This window comes from Pleurotus ostreatus (assembly GCF_014466165.1).
Source record: "Pleurotus ostreatus strain PC9 chromosome Unknown scaffold_3, whole genome shotgun sequence".
NCBI classification, from domain to species: domain Eukaryota; kingdom Fungi; phylum Basidiomycota; class Agaricomycetes; order Agaricales; family Pleurotaceae; genus Pleurotus; species Pleurotus ostreatus.
In genome coordinates this window covers 320,305-345,061 of record NW_023503158.1, presented here as the reverse complement: position 1 = coordinate 345,061, position 24,757 = coordinate 320,305, and the positions used below count along the sequence as shown (strand labels likewise).

Sequence of the window (24,757 nt, the reverse complement as noted above, 5' to 3'; positions counted from 1 at the left end):
ATATTCCACGGTGTCCGTGTGGAATTCGCATTTGTCGGCGCGCGCGTAGAGTTTGTGTTGGCGGAGCCGACGGAGAACCTCCTTGATGTGTTTCTTGTGATCTGCCATGTTATCAGAGTAGATTAGTATATCATCCAGGTAAATGATAACATAGACGTCGAGGAGATCTGCAAAAATGTTGTTCATGAACCGCTGGAACGCGGAGGGAGCGTTAGTCAAACCGAAGGGTACAACCAACCACTCGAAGGAGCCGTAGCGGGTCCGGAACATGGTTTTCCATTTGTCTCCCTCAGCGATGCGTACCAGATGGTATGCGTGCCGAAGGTCGATCTTTGTATATACCGATGCTTTGCGTGAAGTATCGAGGAGATCCGAGATGAGGGGCAAGGGATAGCGGTCTTTCTTCGAGATGCGATTGAGGCTGTGATAATCGACGCAAAGCCGAAGGGAACCGTCTTTCTTCTTGACAAAAAGGACGGGTGCGCCGTGGGGCGACTTGCTGGATCGTATAAATCCAAGTCCGAGGTGTTCGTCGATAAACTCCTTTAAGGTCTGCTGCTCTGATTGCGAAAGCGAGTACATGGTGCCGACCGGAGGCGTGGCGCCGTCTTTGAGTTCGATCTTGAGGTGGTCTTGGGTCGTATCATAATCTGAAAAACTGTGGATCCCGCAAGTCGGGACGCAGCGCGGAACACGGCTGTGTTGACCAGTGAGATGTTAGGCGGAGAGGACGAAGTCGGGGCCGAGGTCGGAGTCGAGGGTGTCGAAGGAGATGCTTCAACGCAAGAGGTAGCGCGCACCGCGGGCGGCGCGCAAGGCCTTATACTAGGAGTGTCGAGAATTGGGGAACGGAAAATGATGCTGCTCTGAGCCCAGTCAATCAACGGATTGTAGCGGGAGAGCCAGTTGTATCCAAGAACCACAGAACAGGACGGATCCAGAGGGGTCACAAGACAAGTGACAGTCATATTGTTGCCAGACGGGAACCGGAGATGGATATCTATAGCTTCGGTAATGAAGTTGTTAGAGGTACCATCGAAAAGCAATAGTTTAATAGGAGTTATAGGGTAAGTAATGAGTACATGTGAACGAGAGAACATAGTATCTACGAAACAATGGGTCGAACCAGAATCAACGAGAGCACGAAAACGAGCGAGGGAGTCCGAGAGCGAATTAGAAGTAAGTAGTAAATGTAACGCGGAAGGCGAGGAGAGCGTGGAACCGTTTAGTCTACAAACTGCCGGCCATAGAACAGGAGGGCGACCTACACGAGCTGGAGACTCGGAGGCGCCAGTCAGTTTTTCGATTCGGCGTCAGAGATGTGTGCGGTGGACTCTGCGTCTTCCGCGGGTTCAGTGACCGCGGCGCGGGCCTTGGCCTTCTTCTGGCTCTTCAGGCATTTGTTCGCCTTGTGCCCCGCGCCGCCGCAGAACAAACAGAGCTCGTTGTCGAAATGTTGTTGACGTTCCTCAGGAGTGAGTTTGCCGTTGGCGCCGAGGTGAGTGGAGTCTTTGGAAGTTGCGGTTGCGCGGGGAGCCGAGGACGAAGATTTCGAGGACGAAGGAGCGGAGGACTTAGAGGACGGGGTGGACGTGGAAGAGGATTTCGCAGGCGCGGATTTGTCGGAGGCGCGGGTGTTGCGTGTACGCTCGGCCTCCCGTTCCCAGTGACACTGGTCGATGGCCTGCGCGAGGGAGCGGAGCCGTGCGAGCGAGCCCGGCTTCGAGTGGTTCAGGAGAGCGTCCTTGATTCTGTCCGGGAGACCCTGGTAGTAACGGTGCTGGAGAGCTGCGGGGCCCTGTAAGGGGACACTCCTATTTTCTCCTATTCCCCCTGTCCCGCCCCCTTCCTCCTCGTTCCTTTCCCCTTTCCTTCATCCCCTTTCCTTTCCTTTTGTCCCCTTACCTTTCCGCTTCCCTTCCGTTCACTCCCTTCGCATCCGAGCCCCGTCCGGTGACTCCGAAGTCTTCCCGCACTTCGGACTCGCCTCGGACTCGCTCGGACGCTTTGGACTCGCTCGGACGCTTTGGACTCGCTCGGACTCGTAGATACACTTCGGGGCTCGTCCGGGCTACCTCTATCCTCCTTTCCCACTTCATTACTCCTTGTCCCCACTTCCCCAGGTCGCTGGCACGACTCCTGTACATTCCCCTTCCACTTCATTATCACATGCCCCCTCGTACCTTGTGATATTCGTTCGTACCTGTGGCTGGTGTACTGTACAGTTACCCTTCATTCCTCCCACGCTACTACAGTATATACTTCGCTTTCTAGCATGGAGAATCCCCATCCTGTTCTCTTTGGATTCTCCCTCTGCTAGGTGAGCAGCTCTCTCATGTATTGTAGTTAGTCTTATTCATTTCTTTGGATTCTCCCTCTGCTAGGCTTGCACTGTGCGGCTATCTTGAGGTTGCCCTTACAGGCCCCAGGACACCAATGCAGAGTGCTGGAACAACACATTGTACTTACTTATGCGTTGCCTGTCCCCCATCTTGAGTTGGTCCAATGCCGCTTCAGCCTCCGCGGTAGCGTCAAACGCACCAAAATTCTCTTGGAGAACTTGAACGAAGGTCGAGTAGCTATGGAGCCATTCGGGATCCGCGGCATCATCGATCAGCTCGGGCTGAAAGTAGGCGAACGCGTTTCCCTTGAGGTACAAGCAGGCGAACGTCACTTTATCCTCGTCGGAGGCGAGTGCGGGGGTGGCGTTGAAGTAGAGCTTGAGTTGTACAAGAAATGTGTTGAGTTTCAACGGGTCGGACCCGTCGTAAGGGTCGGGGGTGCGGGGTTTGGGACGGGAGGCGGAAGGAGCGGCAGGGGTAGCGGATGACTCACGATGATGGATGTCCTTGATTTCTCTGCTGAGCGCGGATAGCGCGTGAAGGAACGCGTGGTCCGCAGGGCAGAAGTGGTCCTCAGAGCCGTTGTCGGAATCCCAGGGGCGCCGCGGTCCGGAACCGTGGAACGAGGGTTGCTTCTCCTCGTCCGCCTGTTCTGACCCATGGTTGCTCGCCGGAAGCGAGGGAGCGCGCTCTTCATTCAAAGGGATCGAGCGGGAATGGATCGGGGACAGGACGTTGAACGGGGGAAAGGACTGAATGGGTTCGGACTTGGGTGTCTCCGGAGGGGGCGCGGGTTGCGGGGCAACTCCCGCGGCGACTGTAGGGGAGCGGAACGGAGGAAACGACGGCGAGGACGTCGCACGCAGACGCGGAACCGCAGGAGCTTTTCCTTTGTTGGCGTGGCTGCGCGCGTGGGCCGTGGTGTGTAGCGGAGAGACGAGGGTGGCGGCGGCTTGTTGGCTCACGCGAGTAGGCCGCGATGGGCCCGCTTGAGTGCCACCAGCCATGATGTTGACAAGGACTTGCGGGGATGAGAGCAAGAGCTGGGTTGTGAGTTTGAATATACTGTTAAGTGCCACACTCGCAGGGGGCTCGGGATACGCGGACCCGCGGGTGCGCGGTTCCACGTAGACGCGCGGGGGAAACGGGGGAAACGAGGACGTACGGGCTTGGCTTCAGCTACTGGCTGCGCCTCCCACACTCTTGCGTGCCCTGTATTTCCGGGAGGAGTCCTATGCGGGTACCGAGGGTACGGGTGGAGGCGAAGGGGTGCAACGGAAGGAGAACCCACTAGAGGGGCGAGAGTGTGAGTGCAGAAAAGGAACTAATACTCGAACTAAGGTAGCTGTATGTACGGTACAGGACTATATACTAAGGAACACGCGGCGTCCGCACATTCACGAAACAGTAATGAGTTCGGTCGTAGTAACTACAATGTGCTCGAGTATGTACTTAGTCCGTAATCCGGGAAGTCCGCGTGGCCGCGTGTAAGCGCGGCCCGAGCCCATAGTCGGGAAACGCATGTGGGCGCGCCCCCTGGTAGCCCCTAAGGGGTTCCTTGGACACGCCTATAACAATAGAGGTAACCCGGACGAGCCCCGAAGAGTATAGACGAGTCCGAGCAAGTCTGAAGTGTCCGAAACGAGTCCGAGCAAGTCCGAAGTGCCCGAAGTGCGGGAAGACTCCGGAGTCACCGGACACGGCTCGGATGCAAAAGGAGTAGGTGGAAAGGAAGTGGAAAGGAAAGGGAGCAAAAAGGAACGAAGGGGAATGAAGGGAATGTAGGTAAGAGTCCATGGGATGAAGGAAAGGAGAGAAAATAGGAGTGTCCCCTTACATCACCCCCCCTTCAAGGTTGCGGCGACCCGACGCGAAGATTCCTGCCTGCCGCGCCACGAATTCACCAACCCCAAAACTCCGGACTGCTGCGAGAAGATGTCAAAGTACGACTGCACAGAGCCCGGAGCCTTCCGACTGCGCCAACGCTCCCAGGACTGGTCCAGTGGTGTAGGAGTCATCCGGAGCGGTGCGGGAGTTGTCGGACTCGTCGGACTCATCTGGAGTGAGCGCACTGCGTCCGGATGACGATCATGGAAGTCCTTGACCTTCTGGGCAGCATGCTGGAGGTTGCTCGCGGGCTCCCAGGAGTCGTGCTCGATGCCATAGCCTCGCCAGCGTACCAGATACTTCAGGACCTGACCAAACCGTCTGCTATTCCAGACCTCTTCTACCTCATGCTCCTCTTCTCCATCAACAAGCTGCGGAGGGGGCGGAGCAACAGGGCGTCTACCCGGAATGGGGTCCGGGACAAAGGGAAAGAGTTTGACCACGGGGAAGACAGGGTGGAGGCGGGATAAGCCCAGAGGGAGCTGGAGCCGGTACGCTGCCTTGCCAACCTTCCGGACGACCTTGTAAGGACCGAGTCGTGCGTGTCCGAGTTTCCGGGAGGGTCGGGCAAGGTTGATGTCCGACGAGTCCAGCCAAACCTTGTCACCCGGTTGGTACTGTAAGGGGACACTCCTATTTTCTCTCCTTTCCTTCATTCCATGGACTCTTACCTACATTCCCTTCATTCCCCTTCGTTCCTTTTCGCTCCCTTTCCTTTCCACTTCCTTTCCACCCACTCCTTTCGCATCCGAGCCGCGTCCGGTGACTCCGGAGTCTTCCCGCACTTCGGACACTTCGGACTCGCTCGGACTCGTCTCGGACACTTTGGACTCGCTCGGACTCATCTATACTCTTCGGGGCTCGTCTGGGTTACCTCTATCCTTTTCCCCCACTTCATTACTCTTCGCCCTTACTTCCCCAAGTCGCTGGCACGACTCCTGTGCATTTACCCTCCACTTCATTATCACATGTTTCCTTGTACCTTGTGATATTTGTTCGGACTTGTGGCTGGTGTACTGTACAGTTATCCTGCATTCCTCTCACGCTACTACAGTATATACTTCGCTTCCTAGCATGGAGAATCCTTATCCTGTTCTCTTTGGATTCTCCCTCTGCTAGGTGAGCAGCCCTCTCATGTATTGTAGTTAGCCTTATTCACTATCTTTGGATTCTCCCTCTGCTAGGCCTGCGCTGTCGGCCATCTTGAGGTTGCCCTTACAGGTACTCCGGAGCAGGGGTCCGACACTGATCGTAGTAGTGCTTCATGTCATCCTGAGCCTTGACCAATGCAGACTGAGCTTCATCAACTGCGGACTTCATCCGGTGTACAAACTCGTTTGCGGACTCCATCCGAGACGGTGGCTGATGAGGTTCGAACCCGAGGCGAGGATGTCGGCCAGTATCTAGGAGGAAAGGTGACTGCTGAGTGGACGCATGGACCCGGTTGTTGTACGCAAACTCCGCCATAGGTAGGAGGCGAGCCCAGTCGTCCTGGCGCTCTCCGACGAAGATCCGGAGATAGGACTCGAGTTCCTGGTTAGTCCGTTCCGTTTGTCCGTCGGACTGAGGGTGGTACGCAGTGGAGGCGGCCAGCTTGATTCTGAGCATCCGGTAGACTTCCCGGGTGAACTCTGCAACGAACTGCGGACCCCGGTTGGACACAACCGACCGAGGGAGTCCATGCAGCTTCCAGACGTTCTGCAGGTACAAGTTTGCGGATCCGAGGGCAGACACTGTGGTGTGAGTCGGAATGAAGTGGGCATGTTTGCTTACGGAGTCGACCACATTCATGACAGCGTCAAATCCATCGGACTCCGGAAGCTCAACGATGAAGTCAACACTCAGACGATCCCAGTGTTCATCTGGAATGGGAAGTGGATGGAGTTCACCCATGGGTGGATGCCTTTGGGCCTTCGTCCAGAGACAGAGGTCGCAATGGCGGGTGTAGGATCCGACGTACCGGGACATGTTGGGCCACCAGTAGCTGCGCGAAACGAGCTCTAGGGTCTTCCATCTGCCGGCGTGTCCTGCGACCTTGGTGTCATGGTGCTGAGCTACAATAGTCCGACGCAAGTCTGGTGAGTCCGGAACGTAGATCTTACCCCGGAACATGAGGAGTCCGTCCGATTGGGACCATTCCACACTTCGGACTGTCTTGCGACTGCCCTGGGTCTTCTTCAGCTCCTCTGCCGCCTTTGCCACTGCGTCTTTGAACTTCGCATCTCGCACTCCAGTCCGGATAGCCGTGAGGATATCCTTCTCCTCCCCTTCAAGAGTGACACACATGGCACGGACAGCAAAGTAGGAAGGCTTGAGCATCACTACATCCTTGTTGTCATCCTTACCATCTGAGTGATCCGAGTGTCGCGAGAGAGCGTCCGGTTTACCCATAGTCCGACCCGGACGATGCTGGAGAGTGAAGTCGAAGCGGGAGAGGTATAGGGACCAGCGGGCTTGACGGCGGTTGAGCTTCTGGGCCTTGATGAAGTACTCCAGGTTCTTGTGGTCCATCCAGATCTCGAACGGAGTGTCTGCGCCTTCAAGGTAGGGCCGCCATTCTTCAAGCGCCCGTATGATTGAAAGCATCTCCTTGTCATGTATTTTGTAGTTCCGCTCCGCAGCCTGTAGACTTTTAGAGTAGAATGCAACAGGATGCCATTTACCATCATCCGGATCGAGCTGTGACAAGACTGCACCCGTAGCGTAGTCCGATGAGTCCGCTTCAACCCGGTACGGCCGATCCTCCTTTGGAAAGACAAGAACAGGTTCCGAAGTGATCAGCTCTTTGATCTGAAGAAATGCGGATTGAGCGGAGTCGTTCCACTGCCATTCCTTCGCACAAGTAAGGTCAAAGAGAGGCCGGGCGATATGCGAGTAGTCCTTGATGAAGCAGCGGTAGAAGTTGACAAACCCAAGGAAGGATTGGAGTTCAGTCCAAGTCCGAGGGGTTGGCCAGTCCGCAACTCCGGAGACCTTCACGGGGTCCATCTCGATCTTACCCTCGGAGATGACGACTCCAAGATACTCCACCTTGGTCTGCTCGAAATCGCACTTGTCCGCTCGGAGGAAGAGCTTGTTTCGCTGGAGGATCTCTAGGACACGCTTGAGAACCTGGCGATGCTCTTTGCGTGTCTTGGTGTAGATCAGGATGTCGTCCAGATAGATAATAACCACACCTTCCGTAATGAGCTCCCGGAACAAGTCGTTCATCATGGTCTGGAAGGTAGACGGGCTGTTGGTCAGTCCGAAGAACATCACTAAAGGTTTGAAGAGTCCGCGCGTAGTCCGAAATGCGGCCTTCCACTCGTCACCCTCCTTGATCCAGACATTGTTGAAACCCCACCGGACGTCAAGCTTGGAGAAGTAGCAAGCGTTCCGGAGTTTGTCCACCAAGTCCGAGATGAGCGGGAGCGGGTACCGATTCTTGACCGTCATGTTGTTGAGCTTCCGGTAGTCCTGGACCAAGCGGAGCGATCTGTCCTTCTTCTTAACAAAGAACACTGGGGCAGCCATGGGCGACTTGCTGGGGCGGATCCGACCAGTCCGGAGATTTTCTTCCAGGAATTCGTCCAGCTGTTTCTGCTCTGCTGGGGACAGTGGATAGCACTTGGTAGAGGTCGGTTCCGCTCCGTCCAGTAGCTCAATGGCATGGTCCCATGGACGCGGCATGGGCAGTTCATCAAAGGACTCCTTTGCGAAGACGTCCTCGAATTCCTGGAGGAAGTCTGGGACTGCACTGTTCCGAGGATCGTGGGGTTTGTTGCGCTGGAAAGCCAATGCGAGGCGCTGCGAGACTGTCTCCGAAGCCCGGATATGTTCTTCCCAAAGACTCTGAAGGTACTCCGGAGTCGGAGGAGGAATAGCCACGAAGATACGGTCACCCCTCTCAAGTCCGGAGTCGTCTGGAGTTGTAGCATTGTCATCCACATCATCATCCTTGCAGTCCTGAAGCTCTGGGAGATCGTCCGAGTGCAGTTCCTCAACCCTTGGCATCGGACCCGTACGACACTCCCGGAGTTGCACGGACTCCTTGCGTCGGGTTAGCTTGTCATGGCGGAACTCCTTCCGACAGGTATCACATCTGGACGGACAACAGCTCATGGTCACCTCCTTTGTCTGCCAGTCAATCTCGGGGTTGTGCTTCCGAAGCCAGGTGTATCCGAGGATGATGTCCTGCCATCCGATGTTAGTGACTGCAAAAAGCATCTGTTCCGTGTGATCCTTGAACCGGAGTACAAGGTCCACGACTTCGGAGATAGATCCGTTCTCATTTGGTGATCTGTCAACGTTGAAGACCGGAATCGGAGCGGACAGCTTGCGTCGGGTGAAACCATGGGCATCAGCAAAGCGCGGATGCATGAAGACTCCGGTGGCTCCGCAGTCCACCAGGGCCTGCAGGGTGCATTGGTGTTGTGTATCCGTGCTCTGCACTTCAACAGGTATATCTAGCGAAAGCTTGCCGGGCAGCGCGGAGATCTTATAGCTACTGGGTAGCCGCCGTTCCCACTGCGGGCGAAACCTTCGGAGTGTGCGGATTGTAACCGGAGTTGCTTGCTTAGCGTCGGACGAATCATTGGAGTGATTGGAATCGTCTATTTTGTCTACGCTAAGACAAGCAAATTGGTTATTTACCAACGAGGTCGCACTGATCACTCGTTGGTCCGGACAAAATCCGCCATGTCCGATTCCTCAACCGGGGCCGTTCCCTCATCATCTACTCCTTCCGAAGTTCCCGTACTCTCTACAACATCGGCCGCGGTCAAAAGATCTTCAATGGCGGACATCCGCTCCTCGGTAGTCATGAACCGGACATCGTACCGGAGTGGGCACTCGCGGGACATGTGACTGGGCTTGCCGCATCGGTAGCAGAGCTGTGAGGTGGCAGGTCGGGAGCGGGTGTGGTCGACATCCATTGGGACACCGGGTGAGAGAGCCTTTGGAGGAGGCGGAGGTTGGAAACGGGGTTGCAGAGGCGGGAGCTGAGTCCGAGGCGCGGGAAGCACACCCGCAGGAGTCCGAGCGACTCCGGAGCTGGCTGCTGGTCGGACGAGGGATCCGGAGTGTCCGGAGTTTCCGGAGTGCACGCCAAAGTGGAAGGATTGGTTAGCAGCACGGTTGTCAGCAACCCGCTGTGCTGCCTTGTACAATTCCTCGAACCGGACAGTCTGCAGACTCGGCGACGCGGCTCTGGATGATGGAGTCCAATCCACGACGGAACTTCATCGTGATGTTGGAGCCCTCGGAGTATCCGGACTGGTCTACAAGGTCCCGGAACTCGTCGAGGTACTCCTGGAAAGTCCGACGGCCTTGGTGGTACCGGGTGGACTCCAGGTTTAGCATGGCAGCTTCGCGTTCCCGATCCGGAAGGAAGCGAGTCCGGAACTCGGTTGCGAAGGCGGCCCAGGATGCGAAGTACGGATCCTTTGGACTCCGGAGCACCATGTCCGCGTACTCCTTAGCTCGATCCTTCTGGAAAAAGGAGAGACACCAGAGGATTTTGGCCTGCTCGGTCGAAAAGTGGTTTGGACAGAGCTGGAAGTAGATAGAGCACGCATTGTAGAACATGCGACCATCCTTGCGGTTTCCGTCGAAGATCGGGGAGAGGTGGCCTTCAAGCGGGAACGCGGGGTGTTTTCGGATCGACTCGGGGCGTGCTGGGAGGCTTCGGTGCCCCTCAGCTCGGAGTCCGGAGTCATTTTCAGAGTAGTCGGACGGGGTGTTTGTAAGGGCAACCTCAAGATAGCCGCACAGTGCAAGCCTAGCAGAGGGAGAATCCAAAGATAATGAATAAGACTAACTACAATACATGAGAGGGCTGCTCACCTAGCAGAGGGAGAATCCAAAGAGAACAGGATGGGGATTCTCCATGCTAGGAAGCGAAGTATATACTGTAGTAGCGTGGGAGGAATGAAGGGTAACTGTACAGTACACCAGCCACAGGTACGAACGAATATCACAAGGTACGAGGGGGCATGTGATAATGAAGTGGAAGGGGAATGTACAGGAGTCGTGCCAGCGACCTGGGGAAGTGGGGACAAGGAGTAATGAAGTGGGAAAGGAGGATAGAGGTAGCCCAGACGAGCCCCGAAGTGTATCTACGAGTCCGAGCGAGTCCGAAGCGTCCAAGCGAGTCCGAGGTGAGTCCGAAGTGCGGGAAGACTTCAGAGTCACCGGACGGGGCTCGGATGCGAAGGGAGTGAACGGAAGGGAAGCGGAAAGGTAAGGGGACAAAAGGAAAGGAAAGGGGATGAAGGAAAGGGGAAAGGAACGAGGAGGAAGGGGGCGGGACAGGGGGAATAGGAGAAAATAGGAGTGTCCCCTTACAGTGTTAAGAGGAGTCCTTCAATTCGGGCGAGTGTATCCTGGATGGAGCTGATTTGGGTTTGGTGTTCGTACGTCTGAGCCCACAAGGTCTGCAAAGTCTCGGAGTCCGGTCCTGAAGCGGCTGGCTCGGATGGCGGGATCTGGCTGGAGGCGCCCGGCATTTCGGAGTCGTCAGGGGAGCGAGGGATGGAGTTCCTTGGGTCCTCAGAGGTGGGTGGGAGTAGCAGGAGAGCGTCTGGAATGTCTGCAAAACCGGAGAGACGTCGAGAACAAGTCCGGAGTGGCGCAGGACGTTTTCCGTAGGGCTCTGGTGCCAGGATGGGAGATCCTGTTCTGCTGTAAGGGCAACCTCAAGATGGCCGACAGCACAGGCCTAGCAGAGGGAGAATCCAAAGATAATGAATAAGGCTAACTACAATACATGAGAGGGCTGCTCACCTAGCAGAGGGAGAATCCAAAGAGAACAGGATAAGGATTCTCCATGCTAGGAAGCGAAGTATATACTGTAGTAGCGTGAGAGGAATGCAGGATAACTGTACAGTACACCAGCCACAAGTCCGAACAAATATCACAAGGTACAAGGAAACATGTGATAATGAAGTGGAGGGTAAATGCACAGGAGTCGTGCCAGCGACTTGGGGAAGTAAGGGCGAAGAGTAATGAAGTGGGGAAAGAGGATAGAGGTAACCCGGACGAGCCCCGAAGAGTATAGACGAGTCCGAGCAAGTCTGAAGTGTCCGAAACGAGTCCGAGCAAGTCCGAAGTGCCCGAAGTGCGGGAAGACTCCGGAGTCACCGGACACGGCTCGGATGCAAAAGGAGTAGGTGGAAATGAAGTGGAAAGGAAAGGGAGTGAAAAGAAACGAAGGGGAATGAAGGGAATGTAGGTAAGAGTCCATGGGATGAAGGAAAGGAGAGAAAATAGGAGTGTCCCCTTACAGTATGCCTGGCAACAAAGCTGGACCCAGGAACAGTTAGCGTCTACCTGCGCAACAACCTGGGTGAATATTGACGGCTACCTGGGCATGGGACGAGGCACAGTGGCTGTTGGTGAGCCGTTGGTGGAGGCCGCGTGTTGTAGTCGTACCATTTAATGTTTTTTCTTGTAGACAGTATTAATCAACCATATATGAACCGTATATGAACAGCTTCAAAGCCACGTTTATGATTCAACAAACAATTAACTACCCGATAGTATCCAAACAAAGACAGTAGTGCAACTGTCCCCATCTAAGCAACAGGGCGGCATCGTCCCCAACGTCCCCAGCAATGAGGACCAGAGGGGACAGAGGGGTGGGAACAGAAGTCAACCCACATGATCAACACATGATCTGATGTATCACCATCCAGCTCGTTTGGGATAACAAAGATGTATTCGTTGTTGCCACGAGCTCTCTTGTTCGGCGGCTGGTTTACAGACTGGGAACAAATGGGACCCGGTCGTGGAACACAGCCAAACTCCTGGAAAGGAGAAACCCCTGTAAGGGGGCCGAACTCAAGCCAGCCTAGGCGAAGTAGGGAGTACGTAGTTGTAGGTAGTCTATGTAGTAGATGTATATGTGAAGAGGGTAAGCAATATGGGTGGGGGAAAGAAGAAGAAGCCGCTTGATGTGCTATCAAGCGTGAATGTAAGAAGATGAAGAAGCGGTAAGCTAAATATAAGTTTACCTATCGAGCGTGAATGTAAGAAGATGAGGACCGTACATGGGACAGTGGTGCATATATATACATGCGTGCGAGACAAAGGCGCGAAGGTCAAAGGAAGTGATAGGGGACAGGGGTTCATGTGCACTCGCAGATGGACCGTGGATAAAGTTCCTCTGTCCTCACATACCCGCTGTCGCACTAACCCTCTAATCAGTGGGTTTCATGTATCACGGTCGTGTTCTGATTAGAGTATATGATATATTAACTCCCCATCTACAGGTGATGCAGTGTGGATCCTAAGCAGCAGTGAGTATCGCTCAATCACGATAACCTTGAACTAATCTGATTCTTTCGCAGCTAAAATGAAAGCTTGTATCTAACCTTTTTTATCCTTGCCGTAAGGAAGCTCTAGTTCACGGAGGTTATTTGTTATCCTTCAATGTCCAGCGATAGAAGCTATTCTGTTCTGTTGCGTGGCCACCTGCACCACATGCGAACCGTGGCTTCTCACCTTAAACTCAACTGCGCATTGTCGCTTAGATTGCTGTAGTTTCCTTTCTTGAGGCGAACCATTCTTGCCCAACTTGCTTCCAACATAATCCCTCACGATGTACACGAGTCGTTTTGCTCGACCTATCCCGGTCACTCTCAGCAATTCAGAAATCGTACAAGTTGCGGAGGCTGTGGTGTTCACGCTGCGGGCCCTGGGGTTTCAATGTGTTCTGGTGGGAGGAGCAGCCTGTGGCGCATTTGGAATCTCGCGGGTCGCTACGGTAGGGCTTGTCGTACATTGTGTATGCGAACTCCTCACGGATGCATGATCTACCTAGGATGTAGACGTTGTGGTTTTGACCACAGATGTTGGTCAAGAAGAGATCAAACGAAGGCTTGTTGCCAAAGACCCCAAGTTCATTCTCGTGGCCTCCAAGAACCCATACGCATCCTATAAAGTCTTGTGGTATGAGATACCTCCGTCCCCCTCATCCCCCTCATCCCTGTATGCGGCGTCCCGATCGTGCAAGGTCGACGTTCTCGTACCAGGGATAATGAGTATTCCTGACGTCCCACGCGGGTATTCGGTGGTCACTATCTCTGGGGAATGGAAAGGACTCCCCCTCATGCCATTCATTCCCCTGTTGATGCTGAAGCTCCAGGCATGGATGGATCACCGCCAAGCCGACAAACAATACCTGCGAGAGAAACAACACACAGATGTTCGCGATATCGGGGAGCTACTCGATATTGGAATGCGCCACAAATACACCTTGGCTGCAGAAAGAGCCTGGATACCTGCCAGCTTCATTCAGGCGGCTGAACGTCGAATTCCTGAATATCTCGTTTACTATCCGCTGACCGCCGATGAATGGAAGAAGATTGGGTTCACGTGGATATCTCGATCTTCTTCATCCCTCACGCATGCCAACTTATTGCGTTCCTTCAATTCCTTGTCTACATGAGGTTTGCTGTACCAGCCCCGTTAATCAGTCGAAGGACGCTTATGCTCCCCATGTCATTCCCGGCTCTTACAATACTCTAATTGATACCTCTGACTAACCATCGATCAATACTCTAAGTGGTTGCTTTACCTCCAACATGTGCCGCATACAGAGTTTCGCGAGTTACGACGGTGGGCTATAAGTCACTGAGCTCTGCTGTCCTCAGAGCCGCTGGCACAGGCTCTACCTAGGACATAGATGTTGTCGTTCTGGATGCACCAGTCGAACGTGAAGCGATCAAACGAAACCTTGTCGTGAAAGATCCCCGCTTTGTTCTCGAGTCACCGCGAGATCCTCATGCATCCCACACAGTCTTGTCGTATGAAATGCCCTCCACATCGCCGTCGACATACTTATGCCGACCTTGCATAATTAACATCCTGGTGCCGTGGATTAGAAACATACCAGACGTTCCGACCGACCGTATAATGTATGGTTCCCCTGGAGAATGGCAGGGGCTACCCCTCATGCATTTCATTCCTTTGCTTATCTTGCGGCTTCAAGACTGGACCGACCACCTCCACGCCAAGACGTCAGACTTACGAGATGAACGGCACACAGATGCCCGCGACATAACAGAGCTGCTCGAAATAGCAGTGCGCCAGGCATACAGCTTGGACGAAGACAGAGCCTGGTTGTCGGCCAGCCTTATAGAAGGCGCCGAACGCCGAATTCTTGAATATCTCATCATCCACCCCTTCACCTCCTACAAATGGGAGAAGATTGGGTTTAGTTGGACGACCTGATCGGCCAAAGCGTTGATTTGCTTTGTAGGGGACGGCAACTACTTCACGTATATGCAAAATACTATGTATGCACAATCACTCACCCGAACAATCGTCTGATCGTAGTGTGGAGGTTGTGCGGAGGCGACTAACTTACGTTTATATAGTCACCCAAAGCAAGGCCTACCCTTCCACAAACCTACTTCTTCTCATCATGCCGTTTTGCCAGAAATTAAACTTTGGTTCACAGAGGTTATTTGTATCCTCCAATGTGAAGCATCCATACAATCGCCGCATCATATACGAAGTTCGAAGCATGTTTTTTTAGAAATTTAAACTCTGCTGCGCTTCGTCCCAATATTACCTAGCCCTTGGCCCTCGAGAGCCCCAGGAACGAATCCCCTTTATCGAACATCAGCTCAAGCAACGCGACCTCCAGCGATGGACAGAAGTCGTCCTGTCCGACCGGTGACTCTGACTGGATCGGAAATCACACACGTTGCAACATTGGCGGTGAATGCACTGCGCGGATTGGATATCCGCTGCATTCTGGTGGGAGGAGCGGCTTGCAGTGCATTCGGAAGTTCGCGAGTCGCCCGGGTAGGGGTTGTCGTATACTCTGCGGGGCGTACTCCGAGCTGATGCCCGATCTGTCCTCATAGAATGTAGACATCGTGGTTTTGTCCACCGACGTTGGTCGGGAGGAGATCAAACAGAGGATGGCTGCTAGAGACAGCAGCTTCTTCCTCGCGTCGCCCGAAAACCCACACGCAGCGTACAAGGTCTTGTGGTACGACATACCCCCCACGGCGGTCCCCCGGAGCCGCCACCTGCCACCGATCATCCGTCCGTGCAGGGTCAACATCCTCGCGCCAGGCGTAATGAACATCCCCGACGTTCCTCAGGGATGCGCCGCGGAGATCAGGGGTCTCCCCCTCATGCCGCTCATACCCTTGTTGATGTTGAGACTTCAAGACTGGACGGAACACCGGAAGCTGGGGGTTGGATCCAGACGATCTTTCCAGCAAGGAAATGATGATTTCCTTACCATAGGGGACCTCCTCGATATTGGGGTGCGTCGGGGATACACCCTGGATGCCTGCAGAGCGTGGCTACCTGTCAGTCTTTTGGAAACAGCCGAGCAGCAGATTCCTACGTATAATAACTACCATCCGATGAAGGCAGGTCATTGGCAGAGGCTGGGATTTTCTGCCGCTTCAGCACAGGGCTGGCTTCCAAACGGGGTATTCAGTGCTGCTCAAACCTCCCAGATGTTTGAATCACTCGCGAAGATGAATATATAACTACCGAAACACTGTGTACTACATATGCCTACAATGGAATGTCCTCCGTCTCCCCAACATCGTCATCGCCCTCGTCCACCGATCCACTAAGTGATCTCTCCTTCTCAACAGGAGGAGGCGGAGGTACTTCAATGCTTGACGGAGTCATCACTGCAGGACCCGTCGCAGCCGATGATAGTGAAGTGCTGACTGATCTATCATGCGCATCCACAACTGGCGATGATGCCGGAGATGGGAACTTGAAGTCTTTGTTCATCGTCCCGGCTCTGCTCTTTCGCTTGCCTGCGTCCGGAGACGACGATTGCAGGTCTTCGACTTCTGCTTCCTCTGGCGTCGCTTCAAAGCCTGACGACGATCCCTGGCTGACAATGTTGTCGCTGCGGGCAGGCGGCGGCATCGATGCACGCTGGCTCGTCGGCGTGTTCTGTCTGTTCGGCGGAGGACTGCTTGCCGTGCGAGTCAACGACGCCTGCGACATCGACTGCGGGCGCGTGAACCCTGCCGAGTGCGCTGGAGCCACGGCATTGGCCCCTAGATAAAACGAAGCAATAGGAACCATTCTGTTGCCATGTTAGCACCAATTCAGCGCGCATAGGGACCGTACAGCGTACTTCTTCTCGATATGGCATGCCATTATCCAGTGCGGCTGCACGACGGGAATGCTGAGCTGGAGTGCGCGCTGGTATTCGACGCCGGGCGCATTCGTCGCGTTTCCTGCGGCCTGGGCACCCGACGGCGTGGCAGCGGGCGTAGTGCAGACAAAGTGCGTCGTGTCGATCTGGATCTTGTCGCTCCAATCCGCCTTCATCTCCTTCAATGCCAGCTTGGCGTTTTCCAGCAGAACAGAGTCCTGGACGTTCCCGAAGCACACGCGTATACCAGAAGTATCGGTCATCGTATGTGTGCGGACGCGTAGTATGTTGGATGAGTGCGTGCCTGCGGTGGTGCGGAGAACGAGGCGGAAAGAGTAGTCGGTGTTTATGTCCAATCCAGAGAGCTTTGTTGATGTGTTTGTTGAGGGTGAAGGGATTGCAGCGAGACGTTGCTCGTTTCGGTATATGTCGAGGGACCGAATCTTCGCTTTGGCGACTTTAATCGGAGGCCATTGCAGTGTGACCGACGTTTGGGTGACATTTCGGAGCTAATGTCCATGATTTCGAGGTTCACGAGGACTCTAAAGCTCACTCACTTGTAGTTGTGGTGGTTCTGGAGATTCCTTCCCAAACTCGTTCATAATCTCTTCTTGCAAGTCCCAGAATTCGCGGTCGCGTCGCTTCTCTTCAGCGTGATTCTGGTGTACGGCGATGTTCACAATTGATCCCGTCGTGGCTCCAGGAGGTAACAGAACAGATGGAAATTCAATGAGGTGTGCTCGTTCGCCTAATAGAATCTGGGAGACCGTGAGCCATAGTCACAGTCTGGCTTGCTCGACTCACAGCCATGCCCGCATCTATTACGAGGCCGTCAGAAAGAGTGAGAGTCCGTACGTTATGGACATACCTAGCTTCCCGACTGTAAAAGTAAAGCTTTCCATTGATTTCTCCATCTTGTAGTAAGTTTAATGGGTTCCGGTTAAGTTCTGAGCCACAGTAATTGCTGGGGGTATGCATTATCCCACGGTCAATATGTTCTTCGCACGGTCAGTTTGGTTCAATGAGTGCTGCTCGCGATCGCTGAGGCAACCCACCTGCATATGCATGGCCTCGTCGACCTCTCAGGACAGTGTCGGGGTCGCTGAGAAGGATCCAACAAGAGCTCTGACTGCGAGCCCGACCCAATTTACCGATAGCGAAGACGACCCGGTCACCAATGGCCACACCAACATCCCACAGGCAGGAAGTGACCACGACGGCACGGACGAGGGAGAGAGCTACGATGGTTCAGATGGGGAAGAAGAAGAAGACGACTACGACGAAGACGACGAAGACGACGATGAAGAACCTGCTCTCAAATACGAACGAATAGGTGGTTCCGTGCCCGACTTATTCAGAAAGGATTCTGCCTCCTCCCTGGCCGTCGCGAACAAGCTTATGGTGAGTACGATTCACGCTTTGATCTTTGTCGACTAATTATGTAGGCTCTTGGCACCCATAATGGCATAGTGCATATCCTCGACTTGAGTGGTAATCGAATCAAGTCGTACAAACCACACATGGCATCTGTGGTCGACATTTGCATGGATTCATTGGCTGAGTTCGTGGCTACTGCTTCTATCGACGGTAAATGACACATTATGCGGTGCATAGTCGCGTCGCTCACGCCTTATACTAGGACAGGTAGTGATTCATTCACTGTCCTCGAAGGAATCTTATGCGTTCGACATGAAACGGCCGATGCGTACCATTGCTCTTGAGCCCAACTTCGCGAAGAGTAGTTACAGGTCTTTTGTCTGCGGAGGACTAGCCGGCACCCTCGTCTTACATGAAAAGGGGTGGCTAGGGCACAAGGAAACTGTTCTGCACTCGGGGGAGGGGCCGATAGGGCAAGTTAGATGGAGAGGAAGGCTGATCGCCTGGGCAAACGACTTGGGTGTCAAAATCTACGACACAACGTCACAGACGCGTATTACATTCATCGATCGGCCGGCCGACAGCCCGCGCGCGGACCTGTTCAAGTGCACCCTCCATTGGCAGGACGACTCGACACTCATAATCGCCTGGGCAGACTACATCAAAGTCGCTCGCGTCCGCGCTCGCCCTCCTACAAATGAAGCTTCCTCCAAAGCTGGCCTTCCTCCTCTTATCGTTGAAATTACCGCTGCGCTTCAACTGGAATGCATGATATCCGGCATCGTACCACACGAAGTCCTACACACGGCGCCGACCCCCTTGCCAGAATTAGGGACAGACAAACTCACCGTGCACCGATCCATGTCGTTAACATCTTTCCTCATCTTGGCATACACCCCGCCGGACACGTCATTCACGGATGAAATGACAGAGGATCGAGCGCAGCAGGCGAAGAAAGCTGCCGAGCGCCCCGAACTCCAGATCATCTCTCGAACCGGAGAAGAGTTGGCTACGGATGCGCTAACTGTATCTGACTACCACAGGTGGGGTTGTAATGACTACGTCCTCGCGGATGTCCTGGACACTGCAAATCCTACAGCCGACGTTGGAGTAGGCAAGAGCTATGTTGTGATGAGCCCTAAGGATATAGTCTTGGTCAAGCCTCGAGATAGGCGTGATCACGTTGCTTGGTTGGTTGAGCGGAAGAGGTACGAAGAAGCACTGGAGGCTGTCGAGCAGATCGAGGCTAGCGGTGAGGCGATTACCGACAAGGTAGAGGACGCGGTTACTACATCATCGATAGGGCAGAGGTACATTGAACATCTGATGCACGAGGGTAAGTGAAGCGAAGTCGTCTCCGAGTGGGAATGTCGGGCTTAGCATTACTAGGCGAATTCACGAAAGCCGCGAAGCTATGTCCAAAGGTTTGCGGGCAGGACGTGCATCGCTGGGAGAACTGGATACTCCTCTTCGCAGACAAGGAAGAACTCCAGGTACGCATTACCGACGGTGGACAAAGTGTCATTTGCTCAGGACGTTCCTTCAGGCCGTGATCCCGTATGTGCCTACAGACTCCCCCAGATTGAGCCACTTGGTATACGAGATGATGCTAGCGTATTTCATCAAGCACGACAGACAGGTAATCTATCAAACATATGGATGGCACTGTCAGTTGGCTGACATATTTTGGTAGGCTTTACTTCAAACCGTGAGGGATTGGCCAAAGGACATCTACAACCTCACCGCTGTAATCGTAGCCATTCACTCGGAGCTCGACTCTTCGGCTAGTACTTCCACCTTCAAATCGTCTACACAAGAGACGACGCTACTCATGGAGTGTTTGGCGGAGCTGTAAGTATCTCGTTATTCACGACGACTTGTAATAACAACGTCAACTATAGATACACGGCAAACCGCCAACCTGGCAAAGCTCTGCCTTTCTATTTGCGCCTGCGACGGCCCAATGTCTTCGACCTCATTCGGGAGCATAATCTCTTTACTGATGTCCGGGACCAAGCTTTGCTGCTAGTTGAATTCGACCAAGAGCTCGTTGAACAGCGTAGAAAGAACGGAGAGATTGTCAACGACAAAGAGAGCCCGGCGATCACGTTGCTCGTAGATCATATCCATTCAATACCTGTGGGTGCATCTCTTCTTATTCCTGACTAGGATCAGTGAAACCTAATGCTTCGATAGATTGGTAGAGTCGTTCAGCAGCTCCAAAGCCGCCCCTACTATCTTTTCCTGTATCTCGACGCACTGTTCGAGAAGGACCCTTATCTCACGGCCGACTTTGCTGACATTCAGGTCAAACTGTACGCCGAATATGCGACTCTTCGGCTGATTGACTTCCTACGTGCAAGTAATTACTACAACCTAGAGAATGTGCGTGATCGTGGTCTCTTCTAACCTACGTCCCCAGTCAAAAAGCTAACATATGGCATACCTTCAAGGCATATCATATCTGCAAAGACCGCGACTTAGTCACGGAGATGGTGTTCCTCTTGGGTCGCATGGGCAATAACAAACAAGCTTTGACGCTCATTATCGAACGGCTAGGCGACGTCAATAGGGTAAAAGCGGGTTTACAGTCCAGTCCGCCAATGTCTAATACTCTGTTCGTCAGGCTATTGATTTTGCGAAGGAACAAGCAGATGATGATCTATGGGAAGACCTCTTGAAATATTCCGAAACGCGGCCCAGTGCGTCTACATGTTCCTGCCCTGTAACCAAGACTTACCAGGTATAGCTTTCATCCGCGGCCTACTCGAGAATGTCGGCGCGGAAATCGACCCTATCCGTCTTATACGACGTATCAAGAATGGATTAGAGATTCCTGGTCTCAAGGACGCTTTGATCAAGATCTTGCACGACTTCCATCTGCAGATATCCTTACTGGAGGGCTGTCAGACAGTTTTGAATGGCGACAGCTCGGATTTAGCGGGAAAACTACACAGATACCAGAATTCAGGGTTCTTCCTTGCTGGTATGTCTCATTTTGCTGTGACCACTGTACGAGGCTGAGGTACGACTCGCAATAGGGAAAACGACATGTCCGATCTGTTCAAGATCACTGCATGGGCCACCACAAGAGCTCTTGCTCCTTTTCCTCTGCCGACACGCTGTCCATGCCTCATGCGTCGAAGGCGGAGACGACTTACCTTCGCACTCCGAATTGGGCATACGTAACCTTTCCCTGAATGGGTCAATAGACCGTATAATAAGCAACAAATTGGCATTGTGAGTTATCACACTTACGGTGGCGCACACCTGTATTGACTCTGCACTAGTGCTTCGTCAGTTCGTGCTCATGTGCGGCAGGGATGCCCAGTTTGTCGTTCCAAGAGCGAAGGGAAGAGGGCGTAGGGGATGATCTCATTATATCTTCCTTCGTCTTGTTCTATTATGTTTTTTACACCTGTTTTCGTTTCCCTTCTCGCGTTGCTAGGTTTATATCAGGCTGCTGGACCCTTTTCATTACACATGATAGCAGCAAGGATAGCAAAACTAATTATACACATTACAAGACTCTCCTCCATCTCACTACTCCATCTTCTCCGCCACTAACAAATCCAGCCCCCTTCCCGTGCTCGGAAGGTTTCGGTCTCCACGAGAGAGACCATACTTCACCCGTTTCAGAGATGGTAGACACGGCAGCACGGGCAGCTATATCCCATACTTTGATTGTCTTGTCGGCCGACCTGATCTCAAATATATATGAAGACAGGGGAAGCTTAAGGAGACGTGCTTACCCAGATAATGCCAATCGACCGTCAGGAGAGATATCCGAACTGAGGACCCAAGATGAATGGCCAGTGAATGTTGCGGCTGCACCTCCTGCTGCTTTCGTCGGCGCTCGAACGTCGTGCAAGATCAGTCTCTTATCGTCCGACCCGCTTAGTAGATACTAAGTGAGAAAGTGAGGGAGAAAGCATGAGAGAATCGGTCGGAACATTAGACCATCGAACTCACACCGTTGTCCCAGGACCACGACATTGTTCTAACGGCCATGGCATGGGACGTATAAGTAGCACCGAGAGAACCTGTCTCGAGGTCAAATATGAATATTTGCCCTGATTCACTTGATAGCGCAACTCGAGAGCCATCAGGGGACTTCATAGGTACTTTCAGTTAGTCGCAAATATTGCACAGAATACCATCCAAACGTACATGGGAGCAACACATGCCAAACTTCGTTCGACCGCTAGTAAGGGTTGAGAGACGTTCGCCGAAGTTATTGGGCTGCGAGGAATGGATGGTGACGTTGCCAGAGCTTCCAGAGGAAGCATAGGTCTCCCCCTTTGGATTCAGCGAAACAGACCAGGCTGTATGTTGGTGTACATCAGTCATTTCCGAGTGCTTGATGGAAGCTGAACTTACATGGTTCCGCCCCTTCACCTGTACGGACATAGCTCTCGAACTTGCCCACAATTTCGCCATTGGATAGATCCATCATAGCTGTCGTCCCCTCCAGGCTATTGTACAGTACCCTCTGTCCATCTGGCGATACGGAGAGCGAGATCAAACCTAGTGTATGCGGTGGTGGTTTATTGACATCTGCAGGATGTGGTGTCCCGTTATCAGACGACCATTGCCGGATTGAGCCATCTGCAGAGACCGAGACAACGCTTTCAGTGGCCGTCCACTTCACACCCCATACGGCTTCAGTGTGCGCTGTTGAAAAACAAGGCAGCGTCAAATCCCAGGCCTCAGACACGCGACGTGAACGGCAGGCGTACGCTCTGAGCAGGCATGAACTTCGGTTACTGCTAAGCTCTGGTCCAGGAAGATTGAGTTCTCAATTTTGTGCCTCAAAGCAGTCTCATACCATTTCGACGTCAAATTCTTCCAAGGGTTCGACGCGTTCAGGCGACGCGCTATGATCAAGAAGAGGACCGGACTTTTCCGAGCGGAGCGTTAACTCAGTCAGCATAAAGTAGCAGTCCTGAACTCTATATTTCCCCACATCAACGAACGCGGACGACGACATCAAATATTTCTGTTGTATTTTCCTGATTAAATTCTAAAAGTAAGGGATTGTTCTGCGTGTTCAGGATGCTCAATAACATATCTCAAGGATGTCTGACGCTGGAGATGACATTCAAGTCGACGCCCCCGCCGAGGTCGAGGTTGCCGCCGAGGCACCGAAGGGAAAATTGTCTGTTGAGGACGCGCTCAAAGTGCGTATTACCTAGATGGTAGTTTGTCTGATACCGACAATCGCCTCCAGCAAGTCCTGAAGAACGCCCTTGTTCACGACGGCCTTGCTCGTGGTCTCCGTGAGGCTGCAAAGGCCCTGGACAAGCGACAGGCCCATCTTTGCGTCCTCGTCGAAACCTGCACGGAGGCAGAGTACATTAAGCTCATCGAGGCCCTCTGTGCCGAGCACAAGATCAACCTCATCAAGGTCGGTGACGCCAAGCTCCTTGGACAATGGGCTGGTCTCTGCAAGATCGACCGGGAGGGCAACCCTCGCAAAGTCGTTGGCTGCAGCTGCGTTGTCGTCAAGGACTACGGAGTTGAGAGCGAGGGTCTCAATGTTCTGCTGGACTACTTCAAGAACCGTTAAAGTGAGTTTCGAGATTGGTAATCTTTTGTAAGATGACATACAGACTCCCTCTACCGAGGCTCGTCCTTTGGGGATAAAAGTCTATCCGGAATCATTATATTTTGTCTGATTCTTTCTAATTCCGAACGTGTCGAGATGAATGTGCTGACATGCTTTCTTTTGACAGAACTGCGTACTTTCTATCAGCGCGTTACTTTTTCAGTACAAAAATGAAATCTCTTGAAACACTTGAATTTTGTGTCTGGAGTTCGCCCATGTACAACCTGAAGGTTTGTTTCTAGGCTCTCGACCAGCCCTTAACGTTGGGTGTGATCCCCTATCAACCGTTCGAATGTTTAGAACAGAAGCCTCATCTCGCACCTTCCCTCTGTCCCGCCTAGCCTCACGGCCTCCAGTTCGATGAGTTTCAAAGCAGGACCTTTATCTGAAACACTGATTATGACTCAATGTTCGTTGGATGATTTCTATCGTGGTCGCTCCTAGAACTGCGGCACCTTCGAATTTGTTATCATGGTATGCAATAGGAAGCGCAGCTGGGATCTTTGCTGCCAGAAGTGCGTTTATCTGACAGAGGTGTTCATTGAAGTCGTGTCACATGTCTCCCATCTGTCCTTTGTCAATGTCGCAGAGACTTTGGGTGTCGTAGCCGTGTCGTATTTTTGTGTCGCCCGAGGCCAACATCCTCATCTTTCTCTTCATCATTTTGCTTTCTTCACTGACCCACTGCCATGTTTTGTTGGACGTCTATTTTCAGTCCCCCGACGTCGTGCTGGCCTCACTGGCCGATCGCCGATTCATTCAGGCTTTCTCGGCGACGAGGCTGTTAAGCGACCCGACGAGAATTGATATTTGGAGTACCGTCTTTGGAACCATATCACTACGAGGGCGACCTGGCGAACAGAATCAGTAATCGCTAGGTAAATCCCACAACTGACCAACGGCGCCACGAGACCAATACAACCTACTTGTGCAACGATATAGACGATATAGAATCGACGGAATCGACCGCCATTAGGGATGAATACTACGTCTACAGTCTGGCGCGCTCGTAACCTCCCGATATCGCATAGATTTCCGTTGATCACATGGCCAGGTTACTGTTTAGCTACTGTTTAGCGACTCCTCTTTGATCTCAGACAATCAAAAACCTGCTTCTTGATGAGAAGGAGATCAAAGACCCTTCGAAACCAACTAGCAACGCTTTCCGTCCACAGATTTGGATGGTGAGTGCGACGATGCGCTATTCTAAACATCTTCCTATCTGATAGGAAATACGAAGGAATTATACAATGCCGCATGCTTCTGTGATCAGCCTATACGCGCCCGCCGGACATGCTCCTCACTACCCACTATCCGACTACGCTACCTTGGTCCCGCCAGCCGGAAAGAGACAACTAACTCGGAGCGCCACGTCGCGGGGCAGGTTCCACCGGCGAGAGCATCCTTGATCGAAGC

At 53.1% G+C, this 24,757-nt stretch overlaps 6 protein-coding genes across 6 annotated transcripts; 4 read left to right on the top strand and 2 right to left on the bottom strand.

Moving 5' to 3' along the window:
* Nucleotides 1-12,807: 12,807 nt before the first annotated feature.
* PC9H_004550 (uncharacterized protein) lies at nt 12,808-13,656 on the top strand (the record flags this gene model as incomplete). The annotated part of the gene is made up of 2 exons (XM_036774133.1): nt 12,808-12,972; nt 13,030-13,656. The coding sequence occupies 2 exons, from the start codon at nt 12,808-12,810 to the stop codon at nt 13,654-13,656; spliced, it is 792 nt and encodes a 263-aa protein (XP_036632635.1).
* Nucleotides 13,657-14,861: 1,205 nt separating this feature from the next.
* PC9H_004549 (uncharacterized protein) lies at nt 14,862-15,724 on the top strand (the record flags this gene model as incomplete). The annotated part of the gene is made up of 2 exons (XM_036774132.1): nt 14,862-15,020; nt 15,083-15,724. 2 exons carry the CDS (start codon nt 14,862-14,864, stop codon nt 15,722-15,724), a joined length of 801 nt encoding a protein of 266 aa, XP_036632634.1.
* A 28-nt stretch (nt 15,725-15,752) lies between these two features.
* On the bottom strand, nt 15,753-17,270 carry CHS5 (Chitin synthase, class 5; the record flags this gene model as incomplete). The annotated part of the gene is made up of 5 exons (XM_036774131.1): nt 15,753-16,284; nt 16,336-16,865; nt 16,914-17,114; nt 17,161-17,174; nt 17,225-17,270. 5 exons carry the CDS (start codon nt 17,268-17,270, stop codon nt 15,753-15,755), a joined length of 1,323 nt encoding a protein of 440 aa, XP_036632633.1.
* A 151-nt stretch (nt 17,271-17,421) lies between these two features.
* On the top strand, nt 17,422-20,977 carry VPS41_1 (Vacuolar protein sorting-associated protein 41; the record flags this gene model as incomplete). Its single annotated transcript, XM_036774130.1, has 13 exons — nt 17,422-17,757; nt 17,802-17,943; nt 17,996-18,275; nt 18,318-19,069; nt 19,123-19,226; nt 19,280-19,372; nt 19,427-19,584; nt 19,635-19,872; nt 19,930-20,118; nt 20,187-20,306; nt 20,360-20,435; nt 20,483-20,719; nt 20,775-20,977. 13 exons carry the CDS (start codon nt 17,422-17,424, stop codon nt 20,975-20,977), a joined length of 2,928 nt encoding a protein of 975 aa, XP_036632632.1.
* Nucleotides 20,978-21,253: 276 nt separating this feature from the next.
* Nucleotides 21,254-22,487, bottom strand: PC9H_004546 (uncharacterized protein; the record flags this gene model as incomplete). Its single annotated transcript, XM_036774129.1, has 6 exons — nt 21,254-21,434; nt 21,486-21,640; nt 21,706-21,846; nt 21,904-22,058; nt 22,114-22,407; nt 22,451-22,487. 6 exons carry the CDS (start codon nt 22,485-22,487, stop codon nt 21,254-21,256), a joined length of 963 nt encoding a protein of 320 aa, XP_036632631.1.
* A 324-nt stretch (nt 22,488-22,811) lies between these two features.
* Nucleotides 22,812-23,302, top strand: PC9H_004545 (uncharacterized protein; the record flags this gene model as incomplete). The annotated part of the gene is made up of 2 exons (XM_036774128.1): nt 22,812-22,913; nt 22,964-23,302. 2 exons carry the CDS (start codon nt 22,812-22,814, stop codon nt 23,300-23,302), a joined length of 441 nt encoding a protein of 146 aa, XP_036632630.1.
* Between the last annotated feature and the right edge of the window lie 1,455 nt (nt 23,303-24,757).